Source organism: Pantherophis guttatus, chromosome 3, assembly GCF_059756535.1.
Source record: "Pantherophis guttatus breed Tessera chromosome 3, ASM5975653v1, whole genome shotgun sequence".
NCBI lineage: Eukaryota > Metazoa > Chordata > Lepidosauria > Squamata > Colubridae > Pantherophis > Pantherophis guttatus.
In genome coordinates this window covers 189887889-189913326 of record NC_142065.1, presented here as the reverse complement: position 1 = coordinate 189913326, position 25438 = coordinate 189887889, and the positions used below count along the sequence as shown (strand labels likewise).

Here is a 25438-nt window from a genome sequence, read left to right as displayed (position 1 = left end):
CCATTTTTGACTCTAGTAAATTAGTATTTGTATCCAACCGAATCATGAATTCTGGCAATTTTAAAATTTTTTGCTGCAAAAAGTCAAACTTGGATTTCACCAATTCCTTAGTTTCCTGCTTAAATTTTTCAAGTTGCTGATTCACAATCTCATCCCTTCTTTCAATCTCCTCTAAGAGAAATTCTATTATATTAAAATCAGGTTTCTGGGACTGAAGAGTTAAAACATATTGCTTTAAATTCTTGGTGGGGGAATCCCCCCCACCTATTTGTTTGTCTGACTTCACAAACCTCAGTGCCATGTTTCCGCCTAAGCAGGCTTTGTTAGAAGAAGAAAAAAAAAACAAGACAAAAGACTTCCAGCCAGCAACACTCAAGCCTCCAGGGAAAAAAGAGAAAAACAAAAACAGGAGCGGAGTTTTGTCTACAAATGTAGCCAGTGGTATTTATTCCGCTACATTGTAATAATAAAAAACGGAAGAACTTTCCCTCTCAAACTCTTCTCCAGCCGCGGCAGACGCCATTTTAAAAAGAAACTTTTTTCCTCTTTCTCTTCCTCTATTCTCTTAAGTAATTTTTAAAAGATAAGTAAAATACTTGCGCTTCAGTATTACAGGTCCAGCTCACATTTTCTTTGAGTAATCTGTCAAATTCGCAAGCTTGCTTTTGACGCCTGGCTCTGCATTAGCAGAGGTCTCCCAAAGCCCGGAGCAACGGCTGGGGATATGGGGCATCTCATCCGCTCCATCCCAAAAGTAAAAGAAAAACTTTTGGGACTCTGCAGAGAGTTCTACCCACCCCTGCCGGCTCTATCTCCGTTTCCTCATGGGAACGGAGTTTTTTCGAGCCGCCGTTCCGTTGTGAAGGCGGCTCTAACAGGCAGTGGAAGCTGACGATCCCTAAGGAACGTCTGGCGGCGGCCAGCAGCAAACAGGAAGTCCATATTATTTGTTATTATTATGGATTTATAATTTGCTCTATGCAAATGTTATCTTTTATTGTTAAAATTCTTTATGCTGCAATACATAAGCCAACCAAACCACTAACCTGCGTTCCTTGGTTATTAATGTCAACAGAATCACTCCATTCATTTGTCTGTTCCTCCGATGATACAACTTTTAAAAGAATGCTAGGGACCAATTCTCTGGTTTTGCAATCTGGATAGCTGGCAATCTGATGATAAAGTTCGTGGTGTACTGCACTTTCAGCTGGAATATGCTTGCAGTAAATAGCAAACTTTGGTGTGTCTAGAATTTAAGGAAATATCAGACAGGCACTTTAAAGAACATTCTCTGAATTTATGGTGCAATTCTATAATATCTCAGTGTGCACATGCAATTCCAGCCTGTAGAGAACTCTATCTGACAGATTATCAGTACATACAATTTCCTTGTTTATTTTACGGATCTCCTCTTTACTTCCTTGCCTACGCATTCTAATGTTTGACTTAAATACGTTTCATTTTGAATAAGTATATTGAAACAAAGAGTTGTGAAGGAAAAACAAGCACAAGCCTCTTCATTAAAAGGCTGAAGCATTACACTGTAGCAACAAAAGTGACATACCTTTGATGTTTTCTTTCAAAAGCAGTGAGACAGGACACCTGTTGTGGATAATTATGCGAGGGCTAGGATCTTCTGATAGAGTTAAATATGTCACCCCAAGATGTTCCTGGTAAGTCAGTGCTATAGCTCTAAATAAGAGTGCAAATTGCACATTTATTAAAAAAAAAGTTCATCTGTAGTTAAAAATTGTACCTTCTTAGTAAGATACTAAAGAATAAATATCTGAAGAACCTAAAATCAAAATCCTCCTAGCTTAAAAAAATATAACATTACCCTTATGAAAAACTTAAGAAAGAAAAACAAGACGGGAAAGTAATTATAATACAAAAAGGTTTCATGTGAGAAAATATAGACATGTATAAAATTTCCCCTAAAAATGTCCTTCATTTAAAAAGATAATTCTGTAATATTAATGTGACTACTCCAAAGAACTCTCCAGCACTAAACACCACTTATATTAAATAAATGCAAAATAGTAATAAAAAGCAAGATCTATAAGCAAGATGTACATTTGTTAGCATCATGAATGACTATCATATGGGAATATAAATGAAATCAGATTCTTATAATTTATATATAAAATATAAAAATAAACATTAATCAAACTGAATGAGCATGTTAATACTTATAGCCATGAATTTAAAACTTTCCTTTATATATTTTTACAACAATAGCAAATAAAGCAAACCAACTGGTTATATTATTATTTAAATGAACCTCATAGTTGCTAAAGCAATGCCTTATCAGAGATTCCTTTCAGCAAAGTGTCTAAACTTTTTTCTGCAGTAACATATGAGTAGCAAAATGTAATATTTCCGATTTTTAGCACACACATATACAAAGTAATTGAAATATGGGATTATTGGCATAAATCTCATACAGATAAAAAGCAACTAAAACTATAATGTTTTGCTCAATTCCAGATAATTTGTTTTGGACTCAATTTAAGAATGTACTCTTACATTTTTAACATTCCTATTTATTAAATAGTTTGTTGAATATTTCAAAAATATTTATTAGTGTCCTGTGAATATAATGAATGTCTGATTTTAATTTCTGAATAGTTTTAAAAAGATCTAGTGAAAGAAAAACCTGGGCACTATTTTTGAACTTGAATCAAACAAATTATTTTTTCTTCTCTACTCTAAATAAAGTTTGACCTAACATTGATCAAGAATATTAATTTAGTCTCATTAAAAATACAATGATTTTATTCATTGTCATAGAAATTGATAATATTCTTCAACATGTAGGTAAACTATCAAAGCAAATTTTAAAGAATTATTTAGAATGTTTCTTGAACTAAATTCTTGTGGCACACTAAAATCTTACATATTTTCAGTGCTGGAAGAGTCAACTATTTTCTCAACATGCTTTCCATGAATAAAATCCAAGGTTACTCTGGAAAAGCAAGCAATAAGGAAAATGACCTGATGCAGTATTAGCAATTTCCTATGTTAGTTTAATGGCCAATTGTTTGAAACAAATAGCCAATATTACACTAGAACAATTAACCAGGATCCATTTATATAAGTGAGATCATTTTAAAAACAATCTACACATCTTTATCCCAAAAATTATAGCATAATGAACATGAATACAGAAAAAAATGAAAATAGTGTTCAGTATGCAGCTAGAAAAAAAGAAGACAATTTTTCTATTATTTAAGGAGAAATGAACAAATAACCGAGCTCTCATGTCTATTCAGCATATCTAGTCTACACAGGGTTTTTATTACAAAGCAGAGAATAAACTTAAAATAAGTGAATAAAAATATATATCAAGTTTGGAGCCGGGAATCTTTACATTTTTAGAACTTTGCTAGTGTGTCCTGTTGATGTCTGGTAGGATTACTGTGTTTTGTCAGCAGCTTTTTTTCTAAGGACTATTTTGGAATCTCTTGAAGCTCAGCCACACTATTCATAAATCATCCAGGGAAGTCACTGCTGAGTGATTGAAATGATATAAGGTATTCCCCTCCTCAGTGCTTAGGGATTGAAACTCATTGTCTTCAAAGCATCTCCCACATAGCTCACTCTAAAGGCAATACCATATGGTTGATTCTGATCTTACATTATATAGCTTCTTATTTATATCTACAGCATATTCTAAGAACAAAATCAGTTTCGAGACAGGAAATAGAAATCAGGTTTTCTAATCAGCAGTGGAATTTTTACTGTAAGGAGTGGCTTAGTTTCAAAGGGGAAGGCAACTTTAGATATAGGTTGCCTTTAAAACTTGGACCTTTTCCTTCTATATTCTCCAGGTCATCACGTCCCTCATTAATTTTCTTCCATATTGTTCTCGTTTGTTCTTTTTTCAAATAAACTGTGCAAATAGCTGTAAACAGCTAGCTTTCTCTTCAACTACTGCATCGGAAGAGATCTACCTCATCCAGTGGAAGAGGTTGGATAATGAACATCTCAGAGTTCTCAAAATACCTGAAGCTTTGAGAACAAAATTATTTGCATCATTGATTGCTGTCATGTATAAGGAATGAAAAGCTGAAATATGAAAGAAATAAAAGAGGGCTCTTTTTCACCTAACAAGTATTTTACTACATTTCCCCACCATTCAAAGACGCAATTCCTCCATTCCTGCTGTTAATAGTTGCATCTCCTATGTGATAGGAGGCTGCACATATCATAGGACTATATCATTTTTCGATAGAGCTTACATCCAATTCTGACTGGCCCACACCAGAATTCCTAGTGCTTTCTCAGGTTACTAAGGCACCGACTTGAGTAAATCTCTGAAGAGAAAGCAAATTTTATAACTGAATGGTAGTTGGTAATGGTAGTAATCAGGAATAACTTTCATTTTCTGAATAAGGTATTCTGATAGAAGTGTCATGTTCCTATGGTTTCAGATGATTTGCTATTTCATGGGGTTACGGATAAAAATTTTATTCATTTGTTTAATTTATATGCTGCCCAACTCCCAACATGTAGGAAGAGATATGTATTAGGTCTATGGTGGTAAAGAATCAGAAGGAATCTGGAGACTTCTTTTCCAATTAACACATTTTATTAAAAGGCATCATGAATAGCAGTGCACCATTAGATATATAAGAAATCTCTAATCTGAGTTGTAGTATATTTTTGTATCAATTTCTTGACACTGTATTTTATTACTTCTGATTGGGCCTAATCAGAAGCACAGAAAAATAACATAGCTACCGTAGTGCTGCTCCTGCTTCTTTCCTCCCTGGTATATATGTATACATGTAACAGCTTTTGTAACTGCTCAGTGAAAGAACTAAAGTAAATAGCAAGATGGTCTTTGAGCTGCGTCATAGGCAATAGTGGTGACAATGTAGCCTGTCAAAAGCTGAACTCCATGACATCCCAAGAGTGCCATGCACAGGTATAGGACACTTACATGTGTAACCACAAAGAAAAACATTCTTGTTTTGCAGAATTGTGGCATTCTCTGGCTCACATTAACCATGTCAGAAAAAAATATGTCCAGTAAAATATTATATACATTTCCTTTTTCCCCTTTCCTTTTCTTATTGGAAACACACAGTGAGCACATAGTGAGAAATACATATCTTTACTTTTTTCTAATAATGTGAATATATGAAAAGTACAACTGAATTTACAATATCAAACACTGTTTCTGCTTAAATGAAAGCTTCATTCTCACATAGTATACATACCTGGTATGGAATCCCTTTTCATCTCTATTACCGACAGGTACAGCTATGCTCTGCCTTGGGAATTCCTGTCTAATGACAGCTGGTAAGCTCCAGCATGGAGCGTCAGGACCATTTGTGTTGTGTTTGAAGCTTAGCAACATATACTTCTGAATGGGAAGCTCCTCAGAAATTAATTGGCTCATGTCAGGCATCAAGTCCCAGTAAAGCACAGAACAAGCTTCAGCAGCATCTGACTCTGTAGCAGAACCAACACTAAATATTCTGCTGTCTGGAGATGGTAAAAACTAGGAAACAAAAGGGCAAGAAAAAATAAAATAAAATAAAATGAGAAATAGCGTATATAACTGTTATTTGCCGGAATATTTGACAAATTGGTATTGTAAACTTCTAAAGAATTTGCTATTTCATGTATAATAAAGACTTTGTCCTGATCTTTCAATATTCAAATTTCATTATTCTAATGAATGGAGAACTTGAGAGGGAAAGCAGAGCAATCACAATTTTCAGCAGTAGTTTGAAGCTCATAGAATTATTTTATTGAAAAATATTATTTTGAATGTAATTGGGAGATACACATATCTTTTTTTTAGTAAAAGAAACAACTGATATGTTCTGCCCAATGGTACACTAGCGGGTGCTTCAACTTCAGTAAAAATCAAGACAAGTCATATATAGTACCTTGAGGATTGCCACATGTTATTTGTTTGGTTTCAAGGAAGAGATTTATGAAAGAGTGGCATTCTGCATCTTTAAGCGTATTTTATTCACATGTTTTGTATATAGAGTTTGGGAAATGCTTATAAAGTAACAGAGTTGTGTTGAGGTGCTGCATACAGTTTCAAGCTGTCAGCAGATCTTATAATGAAAATGCTGTAACGTAATTCTTAGAACTGTTCAATTGTTATTCCAGACTCTGCTACTCCTGTTTCAGCAGCTTAAAGTATCTAAAGAGAGCCAGGTAGAACTAATACTATGACCTGGCAAACAATCATTTTGCATTTCCATGACTGACTGTATTGTGGCATCTACTTTTTAACTGGAATAACTTAAAATGGCTACTTTTTCTTATCCATTGATTTTCCTTCAGTTGAGAAAAATATTACTTCAGACTCAGATTCCTCCTGCTGTAAATTCCTCCTGTTTAGAGAAACAGCTTGAATGTATATTAAAAAAATGCGCAATCAAAGTTGTACCTCTTCCCTGATCTGGGAATTCATAGCAGAGAACAGCGGCCAGCAACTGATTTGGAATGGGGTGTTATTCACAATTATACTCTTGTCTTCAATCTGCAAAATTTGAATACCACGTCGAACAATGGAAGAAATGCAGAACTGACACAACTGCAGAATAAAGTAATAGAAGGTTAAGCATATACAATTAATAACTTGTCTAGAAAAAAAATTAGAAAAGTCTCAGAGAAAGAGAGATAAAAATGCCCCCTTCTTCCAACACAAAGATTTCTTCTGAAGTCTATCGAGCCCTTTTTTCTTAAGGCCTTCCCTTCATTAAGTTCAGAGAAACAGATATGGGAGGCTTCCCTGACAGGAAGTTCTCCATCTCTGTGACAGATGACTTCACTGACAGTTCTCTATTTCTTCTTTACCTTCCACCACTTCATTTATTGCCCCCCTAAGCAGGAACATCTTTGCTTAACCACAACAAGAGAAAAAAAAAAAGTAGTTCTCAAAACTATTCTTTGGGTCCTTTGCTCCCTATACAGAAAAAATAATGATAAAAGATGGAGTTTTTGATATTGTCCTGTTTGCCAGTTTAGTTGAGAAATGGGATCCAATCTGCAGACAGAATTTAGTTCTCCATTCCTGGCTGTACTAAATGGAACTGGAATCCAAATTGTTTTCTTCTAAGTAATAGGCACAGGAGCAACAGTAATGGCTTCCAATTCAAGTGTAAAATCAGTTATTAATTAATTACTTAATATTTGGAATATCTTTAATTAGCTATTTTTGAATGAGGGTATTTTTTTAAAAAAAACACAACTTAATGGCAGACACTTTTTTTCTGTTTATTGCTTTTAAAGACTAGGATATAATTCTAATAGGACTAACCTTTTGATGACCTGGAAAAGCTCCAAGTCTGATTTCTGCTTCCACAAACCCTTCTTCATCCAATGTTACCACCTCCTCATTGTCACCATCCTTCCATTTTGGAGATGTCATGTTGTGAACCAGCTTAATAGCGACTGACTTGTGCACAGTATTACTGTTTGCCCAATATATTCCAATTTGAAAAGCTTCCTGAAATAAAAAAAATATCTGATTACCCTCAACACTTCCATTTCTCAATATATCCATTTGATATTTAGGCAGAGGGAGTTTCCAGATTTATATAATCCTAAATAAACTTTGGAACCTCTTTTACAGGACAATCCTTCAGTATGTGAAGATAAATATTTTATTTCTCCAGTCTTGCCTTTACTAGGTTAAGCATATCCAACTCCTCTAGCCATTCCTCATTAAGTTTTTATTTTAGACCACTTAATTTGACCTTCTTTGGATATGCTCTGATTTACTTTCCTACATGCAATTGCAAAATGAAAGCAGTATTTTAGATATGTTCTAACCAAAGCAGAATAGAAAGGAGTGAAGATTCTGACACAAACTTTGTCAGTGCAGTTTATTTTTCTGCTTCCTTGTTGCCTCTTGTTCAGTGTCTGATCTACTAAGGTGCCCAGTTCCCTTTCATGTCTACCACTGTCCAATAATATACATGGGACTTTGATTTCCCCCCCCAGCCTAGATGGACTCTGTGAGTTCCTATCAACATTCTTATTTCTGGTTTTGAAACCCAGAATGATATTGCTTTCATAGCTTCATTTTTTCTACCACACTATACAAAGCTTTGCACAATGATACCTTAGTATGATAAACAGATCAATCTGTTTATATGTTGTAGGAAAGACACTCAAGTAACTTCTACATCTCCCACCCAGCTACATGTATGATTCACGGCTAAGACTAATTCTGTACATCCAAATATATGGCTTAAAATTCTAAATAGTGAAAGCACCAAAGAGCCATGCACTGAAAGTTAAATAGAAGTACATATTTTAGGTCAACAAATCAATCCGGCCTACACACATAGTTAGAGATAGTTAAGTTATATTAAAGGGTTTTAATCCTGTTCATTTAAGGACCACAAGGGAATAAATATAAAAATTGTGTACAGTTCAGAAATAATTCCTCAGAAAGACATTGGAATTTGCACAAATGCAGCACTTCTCTGGTATTAAAATTTGTGTGCGTGTGTGTGGGGGAAACATTTTCTGTGAAAAACAGAAGAAAAAAAGTGTGTGTGGGGGGACATTATAACTCCTAATGCTTTAAAAGTTGCATTAACATTTTGAGGGAATTTATTGAACACAAGAACACCTGAAACAATTGGGCTACTCTGATAAAAAAAGGAATGTGCCATGCTGATGTGAAGTTTGAAACAATCCCGAAACATTTTCAAAGCCTGCACTAGCCAACATAGTAGCCCTGTTGCTCAAACTCCCATAAAACCCCTCACATCTCAAATAATGGAAGCTCTTGCTGATCTTAAGAAAAGACTTCTCACTGTTGTCTCACATGATGAACAGAATTAACTGGATAGGTGGGCTAATTTTCAGCTGGAGAGTGGGCAGACAAATGCGTCCCACTTGTGACATAAACGATTCTCTACTTGTGCATTTGCTGACAAAAACAAGATGCATTGTGCCCTATGTCATGGCTCAGAAAAACCTTGTGACCTCTGAGTTGACATGTCTCATCTACACGAAATGAAAAGGAAACTTTTTCAAGAAAATAACACATATGTATTTCAATGGAAAGGCCTGCCTGGAAGTTTGGTGGTATCATTGTTTTCCCAGTGGGAATCTGCAGAACAATCCTTTCTCCTTCAAATAGCCAAAGATCCCACTTGGACTGATTGATCAGCAGAGCCCATGGCAGGAGTTCTATCAGCAGCGTTTTCACACATGGCTTCCACACTGACAGCTTCACGCGCATGGGGCTATCCCACTGAGTGAGCTGTTCATTGCTATTCCAAGGAACATATCAAAGGGGAGATAAAAGAAAATGGTTAATTCATTGGTAAGATTTGCAGTTTATCATCCTAGCCATTCATAAAGCTCTGGTTACAGCGAAGCACTTCTGACAACAGGTATGATTTTGAAAGACAATCAAGGCAAACCTGTCCCTGATTTAGGGTCTCTGCTTTGATTGAAATATACCTTTATTCAAGGATCAAAAAGCAGCTGAGATTTTTAAGTAATTGAATTAAAGTATTTTCTGGGCAACACCTGGCAATGAGACTCTTGGCCAGTTTCTTATTCTTGAAATGATGGTACATATGTTTTCTGCATATATGACTGTCATATTAAAAAAATAAATATTAGCTCTCATACGTCTCCTGCTCCTATATTGCCATGTGAAAAATTACCCTCTGTCCTGGAATGCAGTTTAGGTGGGAAGTTACAAAAGGAAAAGTTTAGGGACTCCTAGTTAGGAGGGAAATGCCAAATAGATACTGAAATATGCATGGGTTCAAGTAAGTCTTCTTGATATTCCAGCTACTTATTTTAGGATTAATACAGAGATGAGTACATTTACATAGAGCCTACTGGCAAATCTCTCTATTGTCAGCTTTGGAAGCCATATTAGGCCAGAAGCTTCAATGCTGCCACCTTCTCATGTATGGGAAAGTAGGAGGGGGGATTAAGGAGAGGGGTTGTTAGTAGACATAATAGCATTCTTCCTGTCGGTCAAGGTCAGGGCGATCCAGCATCTGGAGAAGGAGTGGTCAGGGGGATGGGTCGAGATGGAACGGACGTTGATTGGAGCATGTGATTGACTGGGGAGAAAGGGGATGGTTTTGGGAGCTTTGACTTACGAAGGAAAACCGGGCTTTTCAGATTCGGGTTTTCCCAGATGTGCCAGTTTACCTATTCTAGTAAAGAGAACTTTGGAAAAATGCTTGCTTCCGTGTCTTTACTTGGGGTTGGGTTTTTTCTGGAACGCTGACAACTATCCTCATTTACTTAATTTTTTAAAGAAAGACCTGGCTACAGTTATGCAACTCTCCTAATCATCTCTGAAAACTGTAGGTCTTAAAGAAGTATGCAGGTAGAGCTGAGGTTATCACCAGACATCCTTAGGTTGCTGCTGGATGCCTTGCAATCTCTCAGTCAACTAGTGATACCCACCCTGTTCCACTTTTTAAATGTCCCACCACATCTATGACACGCCCAAGGTGTGTATATCAAAAAGGGATTGTGGCATCGCCATTCTCATGGCCCCTTTGTACCTCTGAATTATACTGCAACACTGACAAAAAGGAAGGACTTTGATTGTGATGGCACAACTGACATTTTGCCTTTTTTGATCCCCCCCCCGAGCACAGCTAATGATAGATTGTGTTGAACATTTTAAAAATAAATCAACATAAACAACACCTCAAACTAAACCAAATGCCCATCTAGACAAATATTAAGTTTGCAAGCACCTTTTGTCTGATTTAACTTAATTTTTTTATTTCTCCTGATGTGTAGAGGTTTTTATATATATTCATTCATGATTTCTGGTTATTATTACTGCATTCATACAATGATAATTGATGAATTAGTACTAAAATAACTTGTTCACTATTATTTGCTGAATTAGGACTCTGAAGCAAATCTGCTTGCAAAAATACTGCATTCCGTTTCTGGTCTGTTCTGCCTTAAGGTTACCTTTCTTAGAATTAAATTATATATTCAATATGCCTTTTTGGAACAATAGCAGTTACTTTGATGAAGCAATTGGGAGAGAATAGTCTGGATTGTAGATGGAAGAGACATTCTAGCATTTTGGAAAGGGAGCTTTCTCAACTCTGCCCTGGATATGCTAGTGAGAGCGAATGGGACATTCGATATCCATAGCACCTTCGTCCCCTTCTCTTCTTTAGGAAAGAAAGCTAATCTGAAATATATCAAGTTCTTAAACATGAGTTATTTCAAGATCATGTGTCATTTGCAGAGATACTTCTGCCACTGCAAGTACAATAACCACAAAGAGAAATAATCAAAAGAAATGGTACCTGGCAAAATCCTTCTTTGTGTAAGGCCAGATAGATTGAGGCGAGCTGCTGCACCCATAAAAATCGTTAAGTATTTCATGTATGGTGCCATTTGTATTCGATTTGGTGGCTATCTGTTTAATAAGTGCTGTTGAAATAGGCACTGCACATTCTGAGGGATTATCTTCTTCCCTGCCATATGGATAAAAAAAATACAAAAGGTGTGGCATTCATTGCATGAATTTATTAAGAAAGCAACTGTCAAACCTTTGGCAGCTACCTGAGTTCAAAACGATTCTTCCAAGCATGAAAATGCCAAGAGCGCTCCTTAACAAATTAATTAAATAAAAATAGTAGTGTCATATTTATAATAATTGATCTAGTACTTTATTCAATGACTGCAAAAAATTACAGGACTTTGGTGAGAACATTGACATTTGATCAGATTTTGCAATCTGTGTAAATTTTGGGCATTATATCTTTCTGTATTAATTATTTTTATTTAATTTTAGAGTCCTGTGGGTATCAGTTGAGGGTCTGGCAGGTATGGTACTGTCAAACTTTAGTTTATGTTAGTGTCTGAAAAGTTTCCAATAACAATTTGGTGATCCTAATAAAGCAAGCAGTTGGGAACTACTGCTCTAAATTTCCATTACTTATATGAAATTGGGAGAATGCTGATGAGACACAAAAGCAATCTTTAAATCTAACATATTTAGGAAAACATTTTTTACCTGGCTTGGAAGGTTAAGTGATGGATTAGATCTGGTTCTATATTTTGCAGAGTTTTTTCTTGTCCTTTTCCAGGAATTATCTGCATTTCACTCAGACCCAGGTTTCTTTTCTGTAAATGTATGATGATGGGATCTGGAAGATGGCTCCTTATGATAAAAAGAGGGCTGAAAACAATCTACAAAAGTAAAAGAGCAGAGCAATATTGGATGCAGTGTTCCAGCTCAGTTGGACAGTTATAACAAACTGTCAATAAATCTCTGTTTTAGGGTCAAACTGACCGTATTCAGAACAGGAAGAGTAAGATCAATTTGCACAAGGGGGAAGGTACTCACAATTCGTTGTTGGACTTGTGACTGGGCCTCTAATGTCAAAACCATGCACCATACATAAATAATAGAACTATTTGATGATGGCACCTGCAGTGAAGGAAAATATATTTATAGAGGTTAATATAGCCTCATGGAAGTAAGTAACCACAATCAAACAGACTGCAGAGCAGAAGATCATTTTCAGCAGAGATACAAATTGTTATTTGTAAAGAATGCCTGTTTAGAGTCCAACTAACATTAGAGAAATGAAAGAGGCCATTTAGGCCTTCAACTGCAAGCCTTTGCTGAGTTCAGGAATCTAAATTAAAGCATCTGTGGCTGATATCTCTTGAGCTTTGCCTCCAACACATCTAATAGAAGGGAATCTTTCTTTCTTTCTTTCTTTTTCCAGTTGCAATACATTGACAACTCATATTTAATATATAAACCATTATTATTTATAATCAATCATTGCTTAAATATCTTTTTTCTGTTACCAAGCCAAATATTTCCCATTCTATACCCAGATATTTAATTTCTGTTAACCTTAACCCTAAACAAATAAACTTATATTGGTTTCTGTTACAATTGTTCATTTTTGTCAGATCATTTGTCTAGCTGGATAATGAATTGCTGATCTTTCTGGAGCAAAATATTTAAACTGTTTATGTAGCATTTAAGTGTCCTGCCATTCAGTACATATCTTTTTTTTCTTTTTTTAAAATTTGATTTATATGCCGCCCTTCTCCGGAGACTCAGGGCGGCTTACAATGCGTTAAGCAATAGCCTTCATACTTTTGTATATTTATACAAAGTCAGCTTATTGCCCCCACAAACTGGGTCCTCATTTCACCTACCTTAGAAAGGATGGAAGGCTGAGTCAACCTTGAGCCTTGGAGAGATTCGAACCAGAAGTAAATTGCAGGCAGCTGTGTTAATAACAGGGTGCGTAGACCACTGTACTATCAAGGCTCTTAAGGTAAAGGTTCCCCTCGCACATATGTGGTAGTCGTTCCCGACTCTAGGGGGCGGTGCTCATCTCAGTTTCAAAGTCAAAGAGCCAGTGCTGTCCGAAGATGTCTCCGTGGTCATGTGGCCGACATGACTAAACACCAGAGGCACACGGAGAGCTGTTACCTTCCTACCAAAGGGGGTCCCTATTTTTCTACTTGCATTTTTTTACGTGCTTTCGAACTGCTAGGTTGGCAGAAGCTGGGACAAGTAATGGGAGCTCACCCTGTTATGTGTCACTAGGGATTCGAACTGCTGAACTGCCGACCTTTCGACTGACAAGCTCAGCATCTTATCCACTGTGCCACCATGTCCCTTTTACATATCTTGCTAACTTGCTAATAAAAATGTGGGGTGCTTTTCCAAATACATAATCATAGTATATGATGTTTATATATTACCACAATATACTAAGATGTTATCCTATCAAAAAAGAGATGTTAGTCTTTTGAACATTTGCTCTTGATAGGCCATGCTCCACATTTTTTCAAATTCCTTAAAGTTTTATTATCTGTTGTATAATCTTTCCAGGTATAAACGTCACCAATTGATTAGTTTGTAATTCTTTGGATTTTTTTCCCACCCTTTTTGATAATAGGGATAGTACTTGATCATTTAGTAGTTGCCAAATATCATCTTTTCAGTACTACAGGGTGGAATTCATCTGGCTCTGAAGATTTATATTAACTGAAAGTAGGATGTTCCTTGACAAAATTTCTGTCAATCTCAAGTTTCAGTCTAGTGCCTTTAATTCACAATTGATTCAGGTAACGCAACCACTAGTTGGAGAAGACTAAGCAACAAGAAGAGTTAATTTTCTCTAACTTTCCTCTGTTGCCTATTAGCATTTTATTTTCTTCACTGAGAAAAAGAATTATTTGTCTTTATTTTCAACATAATAAAGTTTTTAATTGGCTTTCCTGAGGCTATCTCTATTTTTGTTTAGACTGGAAATGGCACCATGCATACTATTAGCAAGTGAATAGGATTAAAAAAAAACATATATAGGAATTAACTCATTTGGACTGGGATACTTATAGGTTGGGGACAAAGAAGAAAACATAAGCAATTTGATTCTCAATTTGACTTGTTCAACACTACACACACACACACATACACACCAATATTTGTTTCCATACCTGGATGACTGTGCTATATTCTGTCAGCTGTGACTCAAGTGATACATCTCTTGACCAATCTTCGTCCCCTTTAGCTTTTACACTCAATTCTGTCAACTCATTATTTTCTAGAACATATGATGGTAGTTTTTGCTTGGGTTCAAGGCAATCAAAATGTTCTTTTACAACAGCTTGTCCATCATGCCCAATATAATGTTGAACAACTTTCAATTCAATGCTTTCAGATAGATAACTACATACAATTTGTCTTCCACAAATAATTATCTAGATTAAAAACATAGAAGAGTGTTACATATGAATCAGTTCACAGACTGAAAACTAAAATGCACCTTGCACATACATTTATCTTTCAGCAGAGTTCCCCAACCTTTCTGGTTTTTGCTGATTAACAGGGGGCGGGGGAGAGGAGGGACTGTTTTTTGTGTGAGCGAAGGACAAGTGTGTGTAGCTCCATTTGTGCAAGTGGCAGGCATGGATGCCCGTCACTTGCACAAATGAAGCTGCGTGTGTGTGTCTACGTCTGCGGTCCAGTTCTGAATGGACTGTGGCCTGGTACCAGGTCCCAGCCTGGGGGTTAGGGACCCATGCATTAAAGAAAGAAGCTTGTAGAAAGACAAGAATGCTCAGATGTGACTATCTTGGCCAGTAAACCAATGTTTATTACACTGTACTGAAATCAGGCCTTTTATCCATTTGTCCTGATTGGATCTGAATTTTTCTTTTCCATGTTGAGCTTTGAGAAATACGTAACACATTCTTAAATAAGTTTCCTGTCTTATCTGAATTGGGATACTCTATTTTAAGTATTGACTTTAAAATCAGGATAGGTGAATACAGTTACCAGTGTAAAATTTAAAAAAAGCACAACTTATTTTTAACAGCTCGAAACTGAAAAAAAAAAAAATCATGTAAAACTAAACCAGATTCTCTCCAGGTGGGCAACAACCAAGGCAATTCATGCCTTAATGTCATTTTGTCTCGAATACTGCAATATGCTCAGAAACATGCTGCCATAAAGACTACCAATAGGTTTTAATCAACGCAAGTTGCTACCTGTGATCATATCATATAATGAAATTCCTACACTGGTTGGCACCTGCTTCCAGGCCTAAATAGAAGCTGTTAGCCTTAATCTTTGAAACCATAAATTGCCTAGGCAAGTGATGGCTAACCTTTTTGGCACCAAGTGATGAAACTGGAGTGGGCACGTGTGTGCGTATGTGCATGTGTGCATGCTGGAGCTCCAGAACCCGGAAGAAAGCTGGCCGCACGTAGCGGCCAGCTGCTCTTCTGGGTTCTGTCACAAGCATGCGCACCGGCCAGCTGCTCTCTTCCAGGTTTTGGTGCGCACATGCACACTATAGAACCCGGAACAGCAGCTGGTGATGGTGCACATGCAAACAGAGAAGGCTCTGCATGCCACCTCTGGCACGCGTGCCATAGGTTCGCCATCACAGGCCTAGGTTATTACTATCAGAGAGGCCACTTACCATATTATGAATTGTCATTTGTTTTATATACTCAGCTGGCACAGAGTCTGCAGACACTCATGTGCTGTTGCTGTGTTTTACTCAAAAGGAGGCTGATGTTTTCCCTTTGCCACACAATTTTAGTAATGACTGTATTATATTTTAAATTCGGTTCTCAATTAGTTTGTTTTCAGTTGTAGTATTTTCTTGCACAGTTGCGTGTATTACTGTGAAATTATGATCAATGTGGAAAATCACTTTAGATACAAGTAACTAAAGGCAGAGAGGGGCAGAGTGTCCAGGATTTTTCGAGAGGCAGTATTATGAGTGTATCACAAGCAGTTCTCGACTTACAATAGTTTGTTTAGTGACCATTCAAAGTTAGAATGACATTGAAAAAAGTGACTCATTAACATTTTTCACAGTTACAACCATTGTAGCATCCCCATGGTCATGTGTTCCAAATTCAGATGCTTGGCAACTGATTTATATTTACGACGGTTCCATTGTCACGGGGTCATGTGATCACCTTTTGTGACCTTCTGACAAGCAAAGTCAATGGGGAATCCAGATTCACTTAGCAACTATGTTGCTAACTTAACTGCACCGATTCATTTAACAACTGTGGCAAGGAAGGTCGAAAAATCAGGCAAAAGTCACTTAACAAATGTGTCATTTAACAACAGAAATCTGGGGCTCAATTATGGTTGTAAGTCGAGAACTGCCAGTAGTCCTAATGTATAAAACTGAACCTGCCACAACTGATAGGTTTCCTATTGTTTAACAATGATTCTTGTTTTCAGAATTAATGCCTCTATTAGACCATCCATAGAAAGAGGAAAAGGGGTGGCAAGAGAGAAAGAAGCTTCATGATTACGTCTGAACTGAAAGCTTCAAAGCATCTGTTGCTATTGTGCTATTACTAAGCATAATTATGGCTAACAGCATCCCTAGACCATATGATGGGAAAGAATCCTATCTAGAAATGCTCATGTATTGCATGCAAACCTTCTTTTTTTTACTTACTTGTTTCTGTATTCCACTGAGCTGCTGAATCTTGATAATAAGCGAAGCTGTCCTTCCCTTATACTGAATAGTTCTGATAAATGTTCCTGCATTATCTACACTAAATGGCTCAGACCACCGCCAGTTTCCCCAACCTTCAATACAAATATGTAGCAGCTGAAAAGAATAAAAAACAAACAAAGCAGAAATAAACAATAAACATGTTAACTGATGACCCATAATAACCAGTTAACTTTATGGCAAGAAAGAAGTTTTATTGCTGAAAAGGTTCTCATTATGAGAACTGAAAATGTCTATTACCTTTCATTGGAAAAATAAACAAGCTGCATGACCCATGTAATCTAGCATTTGAGGACATCATAAGTCTTGATAATCATGTGTTTTATATTCCAGAAAGTAAATAAACTTCCAGTTTTGAAAAGAGAATTTCTAAGCACATTAGCCTATTTTATCAGAGGCTAACTTTTACATGAGGGAAACAGCCTGCCATATAGTTATTTATGATGATACCACTTTCTCTAGTCCAAAGAAGGTTACCAAGTTGATGTGTTGTGAATACCAAAAACACAAATAAAACCAAGGCCCCAGAAGGAGATAACAGCCCCTCTACTTACAGACTGAGGGCAATGAATCAAGGCTAATGGAACGAACATTTTGAAATTATGCTTTCCATTCAGTGAAGGATGACACTGACCTTTAAAAAGGAGGCACAATAGCAAATGCCTAAATGTTGCAACCCAGTAACTTGCTGGCAATTTTTGGTCCCTTCAGCACAAAACTGAATAGAAAATAAACATGTCCAGTACAGTGGGTGGTTTTTGAATGACAAGCGCTAGACCTTGATTACTAACACAAATATACAAGATAATAAGTACCCTGAAGGGGGAAAAAATCATTCTCTGAAGCAACTTTGGTATTTAAATCTTAGAACCAAATAGAGAAATGGAATTGATGTGGCCGAAACCAAAATGGCATATAAACAAAGTACAAGGAATAAGAATTTAGAGAAAGAAAAGGAGATAGAAAAACAAAATGGAGTATGATATATAAAAACTAATCTCAGTTATGGTGCAACACGAAAAAATAAAATGTTCTGAACTAAGATATATTGTTATTTCAGGCATTGAGCTAAAATAGTTGGAGTTCCTTAAGTTTAGGGCATGCATAAGACATTGACCAGTTTCTGTCATCTTGTTACTCTAACTCAGGGGTCCCCAAACTTGGCAGATTTAAGCCTTGTGGACTTCAACTTCCAGAATTCTCCAACCACCATAGCTGCCAAGTTTGAAGACCTCTGCTCTAACTGTTGTAGGCTTTATGTAGATTTGTGATTTATTTTTGTACTGAGAACCGCCCAGAGTGGACTGCAATTGGATGGTGTCTTAAGTAAAACACAATGCAATGCAATACAATATAATGCAGAATATATCTAGCCTGAATGTAAACTATTTGTGTCAGAGAAACCTTCCTACTTTGTATAAACTACTAACTCATTAATGAGTATTGCCAATTAATCTGCTGTCAGTTTTCATTGTTCAGTTTTCAACAAAAAGTTACTATGTTTTCTAACTTTATGTCACAAACATTATTTGCATCTGGCTACCACTGGGGCTCTGCATTGGAAAGATTATTTAAATTATCTTCCTATTTAAGAGCCTTGGTGGCGCAGTGGTTAGAATGCAGTATTGCAAGCTACTTCAGCTGCCTGCCGGCTGCCTGCAATTTGGCAGTTCAAATCTTACCAGGCTCAAGGTTGACTCAGCCTTCCATCCTTCCGAGGTGAGTAAAATGAAGACCCAGATTGTTGGGGGCAATATGCTGACTCTGTAAACAGCTTAGAGAGGGCTGTAAAAGCACTGTGAAGCAGTATATAAGTCTTAAGTGCTATTGCTATATTTACATTCCAATTTGAGGCATTGGGTTATGCTATGATTTCTTGGCCACATGTGCTCATCATGTTAAATGATAATTTAGTGGCATGTCAGCTGCAAACAAGTAAAATGGGTCTGAGGCTTAGGTCAAGAAGTTTCTTTAGCACATGGCTACACGCCAGATATTCTGAGATTAAACTGAATTACTGGAAGCACTGTTTGCATGCTCCCTCTTCCCTTTTTATTGCAGTTATGTAGAGATCTTGGATAATTCACTGATTTCATGCTTTAGAACCTGATTAGGCCTCAAATTAATCCTGTACAATTAAGTTGCTGCTTCTGGATATGTTTCAGTTGCTTCCATCCTCTTAGTATATGAATGTGTGGAATTTAGCCAGACCCTTCCTGATGTCATTGGTAACATTTCAAAGGTTTTGTATTCATTTGTAATATTTTATATAGGGAGTATTTGTGGACTGGGTTTGGCTACATTCTTTTTAAAAAACGCTGATATCGGTGTTCCTATTTTCTTCCCTACACTATTATTTAAGTTTTATGCTTTAAAAATAATGCTGAACCTACATAGTAGTAAACTATTAATCTATATGCTACATATAGTATATAACATGGCAATACAGGATTTCTAATCATAATTTGAAGAGACTACAGGGATCGAATCTGCACATAAGACTAAGCCATGATGAATGAGCAAAAGAAATAAATTGTGGTATAGTGTTGGTCATCAGTATGATGGCTTTGTTTGACATGCAGAATTCTGAAGTGATACAGTCCTTTACAATGCTTAAATTTATAACAGATTAAGATGAAACTAATGGAGTTTGGCAAGATGTCTTCCATTAACTGTAAAAGTTAAAAGAAGCCCAGATGTTAGTGAAAACATAGATGGTTTGAAATTAGGAAAGTTCAAGAAATTCATGAAAAGGAATTTACTTTGAAAATGAATTTATCAGTGGATAATGGAAAAATAGCTTGATTAAAAAAGAAGGCAGAAGGACAGTTCTAGATACACCAAGCAGAATGATAGAAGGCACAGATAAAGAAGAAGAAATTCAGATTAGTGTATCATTACAAATACTCTGCTCAATATTGTTGTGAATTTTAACTTCAACAGTCATGAAATTCTTCCTTGCATTAATCCTTTCAACATAAAGTGGAAGAGGCAACCCAATTATATTACATTTAATAATCATGAAAAACTATGTAATTCATATGTTTTCTCTTTAAAAGGGGATTGTCTGTTTAGCTACAAAGTCTCAGATAAGAAGCCCAAATCTCCAAACATTTGGATTCCATAGTACCATTTTCTTTGGTCCTTTGTAACTTTAGCAAAGGAGAGTGGGATACTTAATGTAGATAATTCCCAGAACAGCTTAAACGGCTGTCAGGCTGCCATCTACTATATGAAAAAAATAACCTTTTTAGATTGGATCACTAACTGTTATGCTAGTACAATGTCAAGAAGTTCTTATTTTTGCTGTGCAGGTAAAAAATAATAATCTGGTGGAAATATTTACGATAAACTTGCCAAAATGTCACAAACAAATTCCACTTGTACTTTATTTTTGGCCTCTGTTATAGAACGAACTACAGTTTACCCCATCATTATGGAGTGGTATACAAGTTTAAGTGTTGCTATTGCTCTTAACAGGATTACAATTTCCAGAGGCAAAAAGGCAGTGTACATTATAGTTTTATGCACCAGTTCCTAAATATGAAGCTGAGCAGAATCATGCACAGATAATCCTCAATTTATGACTGTAATGGAGCCTACCCATTACAGTTATAAGTTGCGACAATAGTACAAGAGATCATCACCTGACCTGCCCAGTTTTATGATCTTTTGTTTGCAGTGGCTGTTAAGTGAACCATTGTTCATATAACAGTGCAGGAAATCAGGAATCAGAGTTATTCAAAGAAGTACAAGTTTATTCCATAATACCGCTAAACAAGAATCTGAACTATTAACGATTAAGGCAAATTGGTGGTAGATAAGAGTAAATGGAATTCAAGCTGGGCTGGACTTAGATTGCTTGTGGGCATGAAAGGACTCCAAACTGATGAGTAGCTTGACCCCTTCCTTGGGCTCAGCCTGGTCATCTCCTACAGTGCTTTTGCCAACCCGAAGAAAACATTTTCCGGCAAAAATATTGTAAATCAAGGTCACATGTCCATGGAGCACTATAAACAGTTATAATTGTGGGCTGGTTGCTGAGTACCCAAAATGTGGCGATGTGACTGTAGAGGGGGATAAGGCCATTGGAACTGGGTTGAAGGGGTCTGTCATAACTTTAAATGGTCATTGAGCAACCAGTCATAAGTCGAGGACTACCTGGACTCAAGCAACATCTTGAATATCAATGGCATCAGAACACATGAGGGTCTCACATCATGAAAGAAGTGTGGTAGATATATTATCTGCTAGAGAAGTACAGTTGGAACAAAATGCAGTGAGATGTTTATAAGATAAGCATAAAAAGAATAAAGGGAAAACAATAATTCTGAGAATTATCTTTTTAACCATATGTACTCAATAAGATGTGCAGCTGTTTTCCAAAATATGGGAATCTAAAATTCTATCTTCTATTTATTGCTTTTTTAAGTAGCTATTAAATAAAGGGTTTACTTCCAAATCCCATGATTTGATTCTTTTACCAAATTTACATCTGAAACAAATATGTCTTGAGGTTTTAGCTGTATACCACTGAGGCAAAACCAAAGGAATTTTAAGCCTCTTTTTATTTATTTTTATTATGTACTTTAAATGGGCAATTACAATACTTCTCATCTATAATCAGCAAAATAACAATTAAGTCTCTAAATGATGCAAATGTTAATGAAATCCAACTCTTTGAAAACTATTTATTTTCATTAAAAGAACTGCTTTGCCATACTTTAAAAAAACATTTTTGCAAGGTTAAATAAAATATTTTATGGCAATCTCTGCTGCTTAGTGCCTCTGTAACAAGAAACACGAGACACAGGTTTTCCTTCCCAATAAGGGAGTGTGGTGTTTGAGACCTGATCCTAACTCATTTTATTCCCAAGTGTGAGTTGAACAAGTCAAATATGAACTAATGCCTAGAGGAACTTTTCTGACTCCGAAATATGGATTATTTCATATTTCACATTTATCTTAAAATCTGCTCCCAGAGTTCTTAAAATTCACTAGCTTGGCAAGATGAGAATTATCATGAGGAATGAAATAGCTTCAAAATGATGAAGTCATCTCACATTCCATTAAACTGACACTTGCATGGTTTGTCCACAGTTGGGCACTATTCTGACCTCCAGAGAATAGGTTCCTCAATAAGTCCAGCAGCAAGAGAGTTTGGAACATGCCACAATATAATATGCCCACGCTGAAGTCCTAATAAATTTGTATTAATCCTGGATACTTACAAGTGAATGCTGTTGAAAGATTAAAAATTAAAGCAAGAACTCTGCTGTTCTGGTCCCCTAGGTAACAAGCTATTTGATATTTTCACACAAACTACTTTTTTAAAATAGCCACACAAATTACATGATGCAGGTGTAGCTTTAGAAGAAAAGAGAGGACTGTATTAAACCAAATTCTTATGTTTCTCCATGGATCGCTTCCACTTCTCAATTTTGGTGTCAAGGGAGAAATAATAAAATATCAATAGAATGATAATAATATGGAATATTACAAAGGGCATTAACTTAATAATTACTAGAATATTAGGTTTCAGACAGCCAAGCATTTTAGTGCTATTGATGATAGATAATGCTTCACTGCTGTTTTGCTTTTCTTCCCTTCTGGCCTCAACCAAATGTGTGCTACAAAAGAGTCCATGGTGTCCCAAGGAAGAAATAACTTCCCAGAAAGATGTTATATAAGGGGCTCTTACAATTCCCAGTTCAATCCCTCCCCCTTTGTCCCTGTTCACTTTGCCTAGAAGAGAAAGATAAGTGTAGATGCAGGAAGAGGGAAATCCATTTCAAAGTTATGAATGCCCTCTGGAGAACAGTACAGTTTCTCCCCTGCAATTATGTTATTTGTTTAGCAAGAAATTTCAACAAATTGGTCTTGTTTAAGGTATTTTAAAATACCCTCTGTTCTCTTCTTCTTCTTCTTCTTCTTCTTCTTCTTCTTCTTCTTCTTCTTCTTCTTCTTCTTCTTCTTCTTCTTCTTCTTCTTCTTCTTCTTCTTCTTCTTCCTCTTCTTCCTCTTCTTCTTCTTCTTCTTCTTCTTCTTCTTCTTCTTCTTTTTTGCCTCTGAAATCTTCTATTGTTTCATTTTAGATCACTTACTTGTGCAGGTAACTTCTATTATTGAGAAGTGGGCATCTTATAGTCACACAGATAATAAAAGCAATAAAACTCTAAAATAATATGCAGTAATCTCTAAATAGTCAGTGATGCTTCCAGACAAGTATACTTTAACAATGCCCAGTCAGGCCTGTTTATATTTCATTGCTTGTGGAAGACTTCAACTGTCCTTCCAGGTTTTTAACAAGCCAAATAACATTCTGTAGTTAGCTGGGCAGTCTTAATACCTGAAGTTCTAAATGTTGGCAGAAAGATAAGTGGAAAAGGTATGATTTTCATTACGTTGAGATAAAAAGGTTAAAAAGTCCTGATCATGATTGGCTCGGTTTTACTGCAGTTTAAAAAGAGACAAGAAACCACTATTAGACCTTTTTATTCCAGCAAGCGGGGCTGTCCTAACCCTTTTAATTGTTTAATTTTAATTCGAATCTGTTCTTAAAAATAGGAGTGTTTTAATTAGTGGGCCAAATCTATTTAATATGTTTTTTTTAACTGTTTTTAAATTTTATATTATATTTGTTTTATTTATGGCTGTTCACCGCCCTGAGTCCTTCGGGAGTAGGGCGGTATATAAATCTAATAAAAGATTTTAAAAAAGATAAAGATAAAAGATATTTAAAAAATGCTATTTCAAAGGGGAAAGATTAATGTGAAAACACTACTTCCACATGAGCAAAAAGCATAGAGAAAAATAGAGATTTATCAATTATACCGGTCATAACTTGCCGATCATCCCCACCCACCTTAAATTGCTTTCTGCAATGGATAATCTATAGCAGTGTAAAATTTAGAGCTCTTCTTCTTTTGTTTTTTGTTTTTTTTAAATGTGTGAACTCAGTGTGGTTATTCCACAGTAAATATATACTAAATGCAGGTTTCTGTGATTGACCTTAGCTGCTCAATTAACCTGCACTCAATTTACAGATCATAGAAATCATTTTCTCTATGATATGCTACCTATCTTCTTGCTAAGGAAGACGAAAAAAAATATAGATAATAGTTCTCCCCAAATTATTGTATTTTCTCACTAATCCCCCCCCCCCAAGAACAAGTATAACAAACGGCAGGGGTGGGCAAATGTGCCCTTTTACAACCTGTGGACTTCAACTCTCAGAATTCCTGAGACAGCTTGGAGTTGAAGTCCACAGGTTGTAAAAGGGCCACATTTGCCCACCCCTGACTTATGGCACTACCAAGTCTTCTTTCAAGAGTGCCCAGCCCAGATTATTCTGGAATATCAGCATGATCAGTAGCAGTCAAGCAATATAAGAAATTGTCCTTCAATCACCAGGCTGCTACTTTTCAGCTATGGCCTCAGAATTTTACAATCATAATCTAATTTTACACAGTCCAATCCCTTTCTTGCTTATGTTCAACAGCGAACAGCACACTGCAGTGATCTTCCTGTTTATATGTTTGTTATTTTTGCCTAAAGCATGTACAGAAAAAATAAATACTAGAATGTTTGATTTTTTTTTTTTAGAATCTCTTTTTATTATCATTAGAACATCTTCTAACTGTAAAATCTAAGAAGCTTTTATGAAGAAACTGGTCATGAAAAACATGAGGGTTGTTTGCTCTGTTGAATCACTGCATTCTGCAGTTCTGTGCATACATGTACTATGCATGTACCCTAACTCTGTGAAAGCATACACAGTTTAAGCATATATATGTGAAGAGGAAAATTTCTCATCACAATTAGATGTTGATGAACATGGATAACTATGAATTCCCTGAGTGGTAAAGTTGAGATTTTAATGTCAGTATGTTTCAGTAGGCGGTTATCATCAAGGATATCCTTCTCCAAGATCCCTGTTTCTGGTTCATTGCTCAGCTTTTGGACTGTCATTTTCAAATTGTCTTATTGTACTGTGCTGTCAATTGTATTGTCTTATGTCAACAGAAGGTTTGTGCTCACACTGTTAGGATTAACATCCCAAAAACTGAAGACGTTTGCTTTCTCTCAAACCCAATGAATTATTTATGTACTCCCATACAGAAGCCTGAAGTTCTTTTTTAAAAAAATTGGACCGTGTGTGAGCGCAGAGCAGTGTTTCTCAGTCTTGGCAACATTAAAATGTGTGGACTTTTAACTCACAGAATACTGGCTGGGGAATTCTGGGAGTTGAAGTCCACACATCTTCAAGTTGCCAAGATTGAGAAATACTGCTGTACAGCTCCAAACCCGAATGAAATATAAACATTTCTGGGTTTGCTCATCCTTTTTGTTTATCTCTTCTGTCTTGTAGTTTAAGCATGGACCTTTGGCTGAAATCTGGAAAACTAAAG

The 25438-nt window shown here is 36.2% G+C and overlaps 1 protein-coding gene across 2 annotated transcripts in view; it reads right to left on the bottom strand.

Moving 5' to 3' along the window:
• Positions 1 to 25438, bottom strand: part of VPS13B (vacuolar protein sorting 13 homolog B) — a 328745-nt gene that overhangs the window by 34480 nt on the left and 268827 nt on the right. For both annotated transcript variants that reach the window (XM_034422515.2, XM_034422516.2), the window contains exons 44-54: positions 16968 to 17123; positions 14473 to 14736; positions 12347 to 12430; positions 12014 to 12189; positions 11301 to 11471; positions 9062 to 9263; positions 7292 to 7480; positions 6419 to 6565; positions 5226 to 5509; positions 1565 to 1692; positions 1047 to 1246 (exon numbers count right to left, since the gene is read on the bottom strand). In XM_034422515.2, the coding sequence (XP_034278406.2) occupies positions 1047 to 1246; positions 1565 to 1692; positions 5226 to 5509; positions 6419 to 6565; positions 7292 to 7480; positions 9062 to 9263; positions 11301 to 11471; positions 12014 to 12189; positions 12347 to 12430; positions 14473 to 14736; positions 16968 to 17123 (2001 nt within the window). The remainder of the gene's footprint in view (positions 1 to 1046; positions 1247 to 1564; positions 1693 to 5225; positions 5510 to 6418; positions 6566 to 7291; positions 7481 to 9061; positions 9264 to 11300; positions 11472 to 12013; positions 12190 to 12346; positions 12431 to 14472; positions 14737 to 16967; positions 17124 to 25438) is intronic.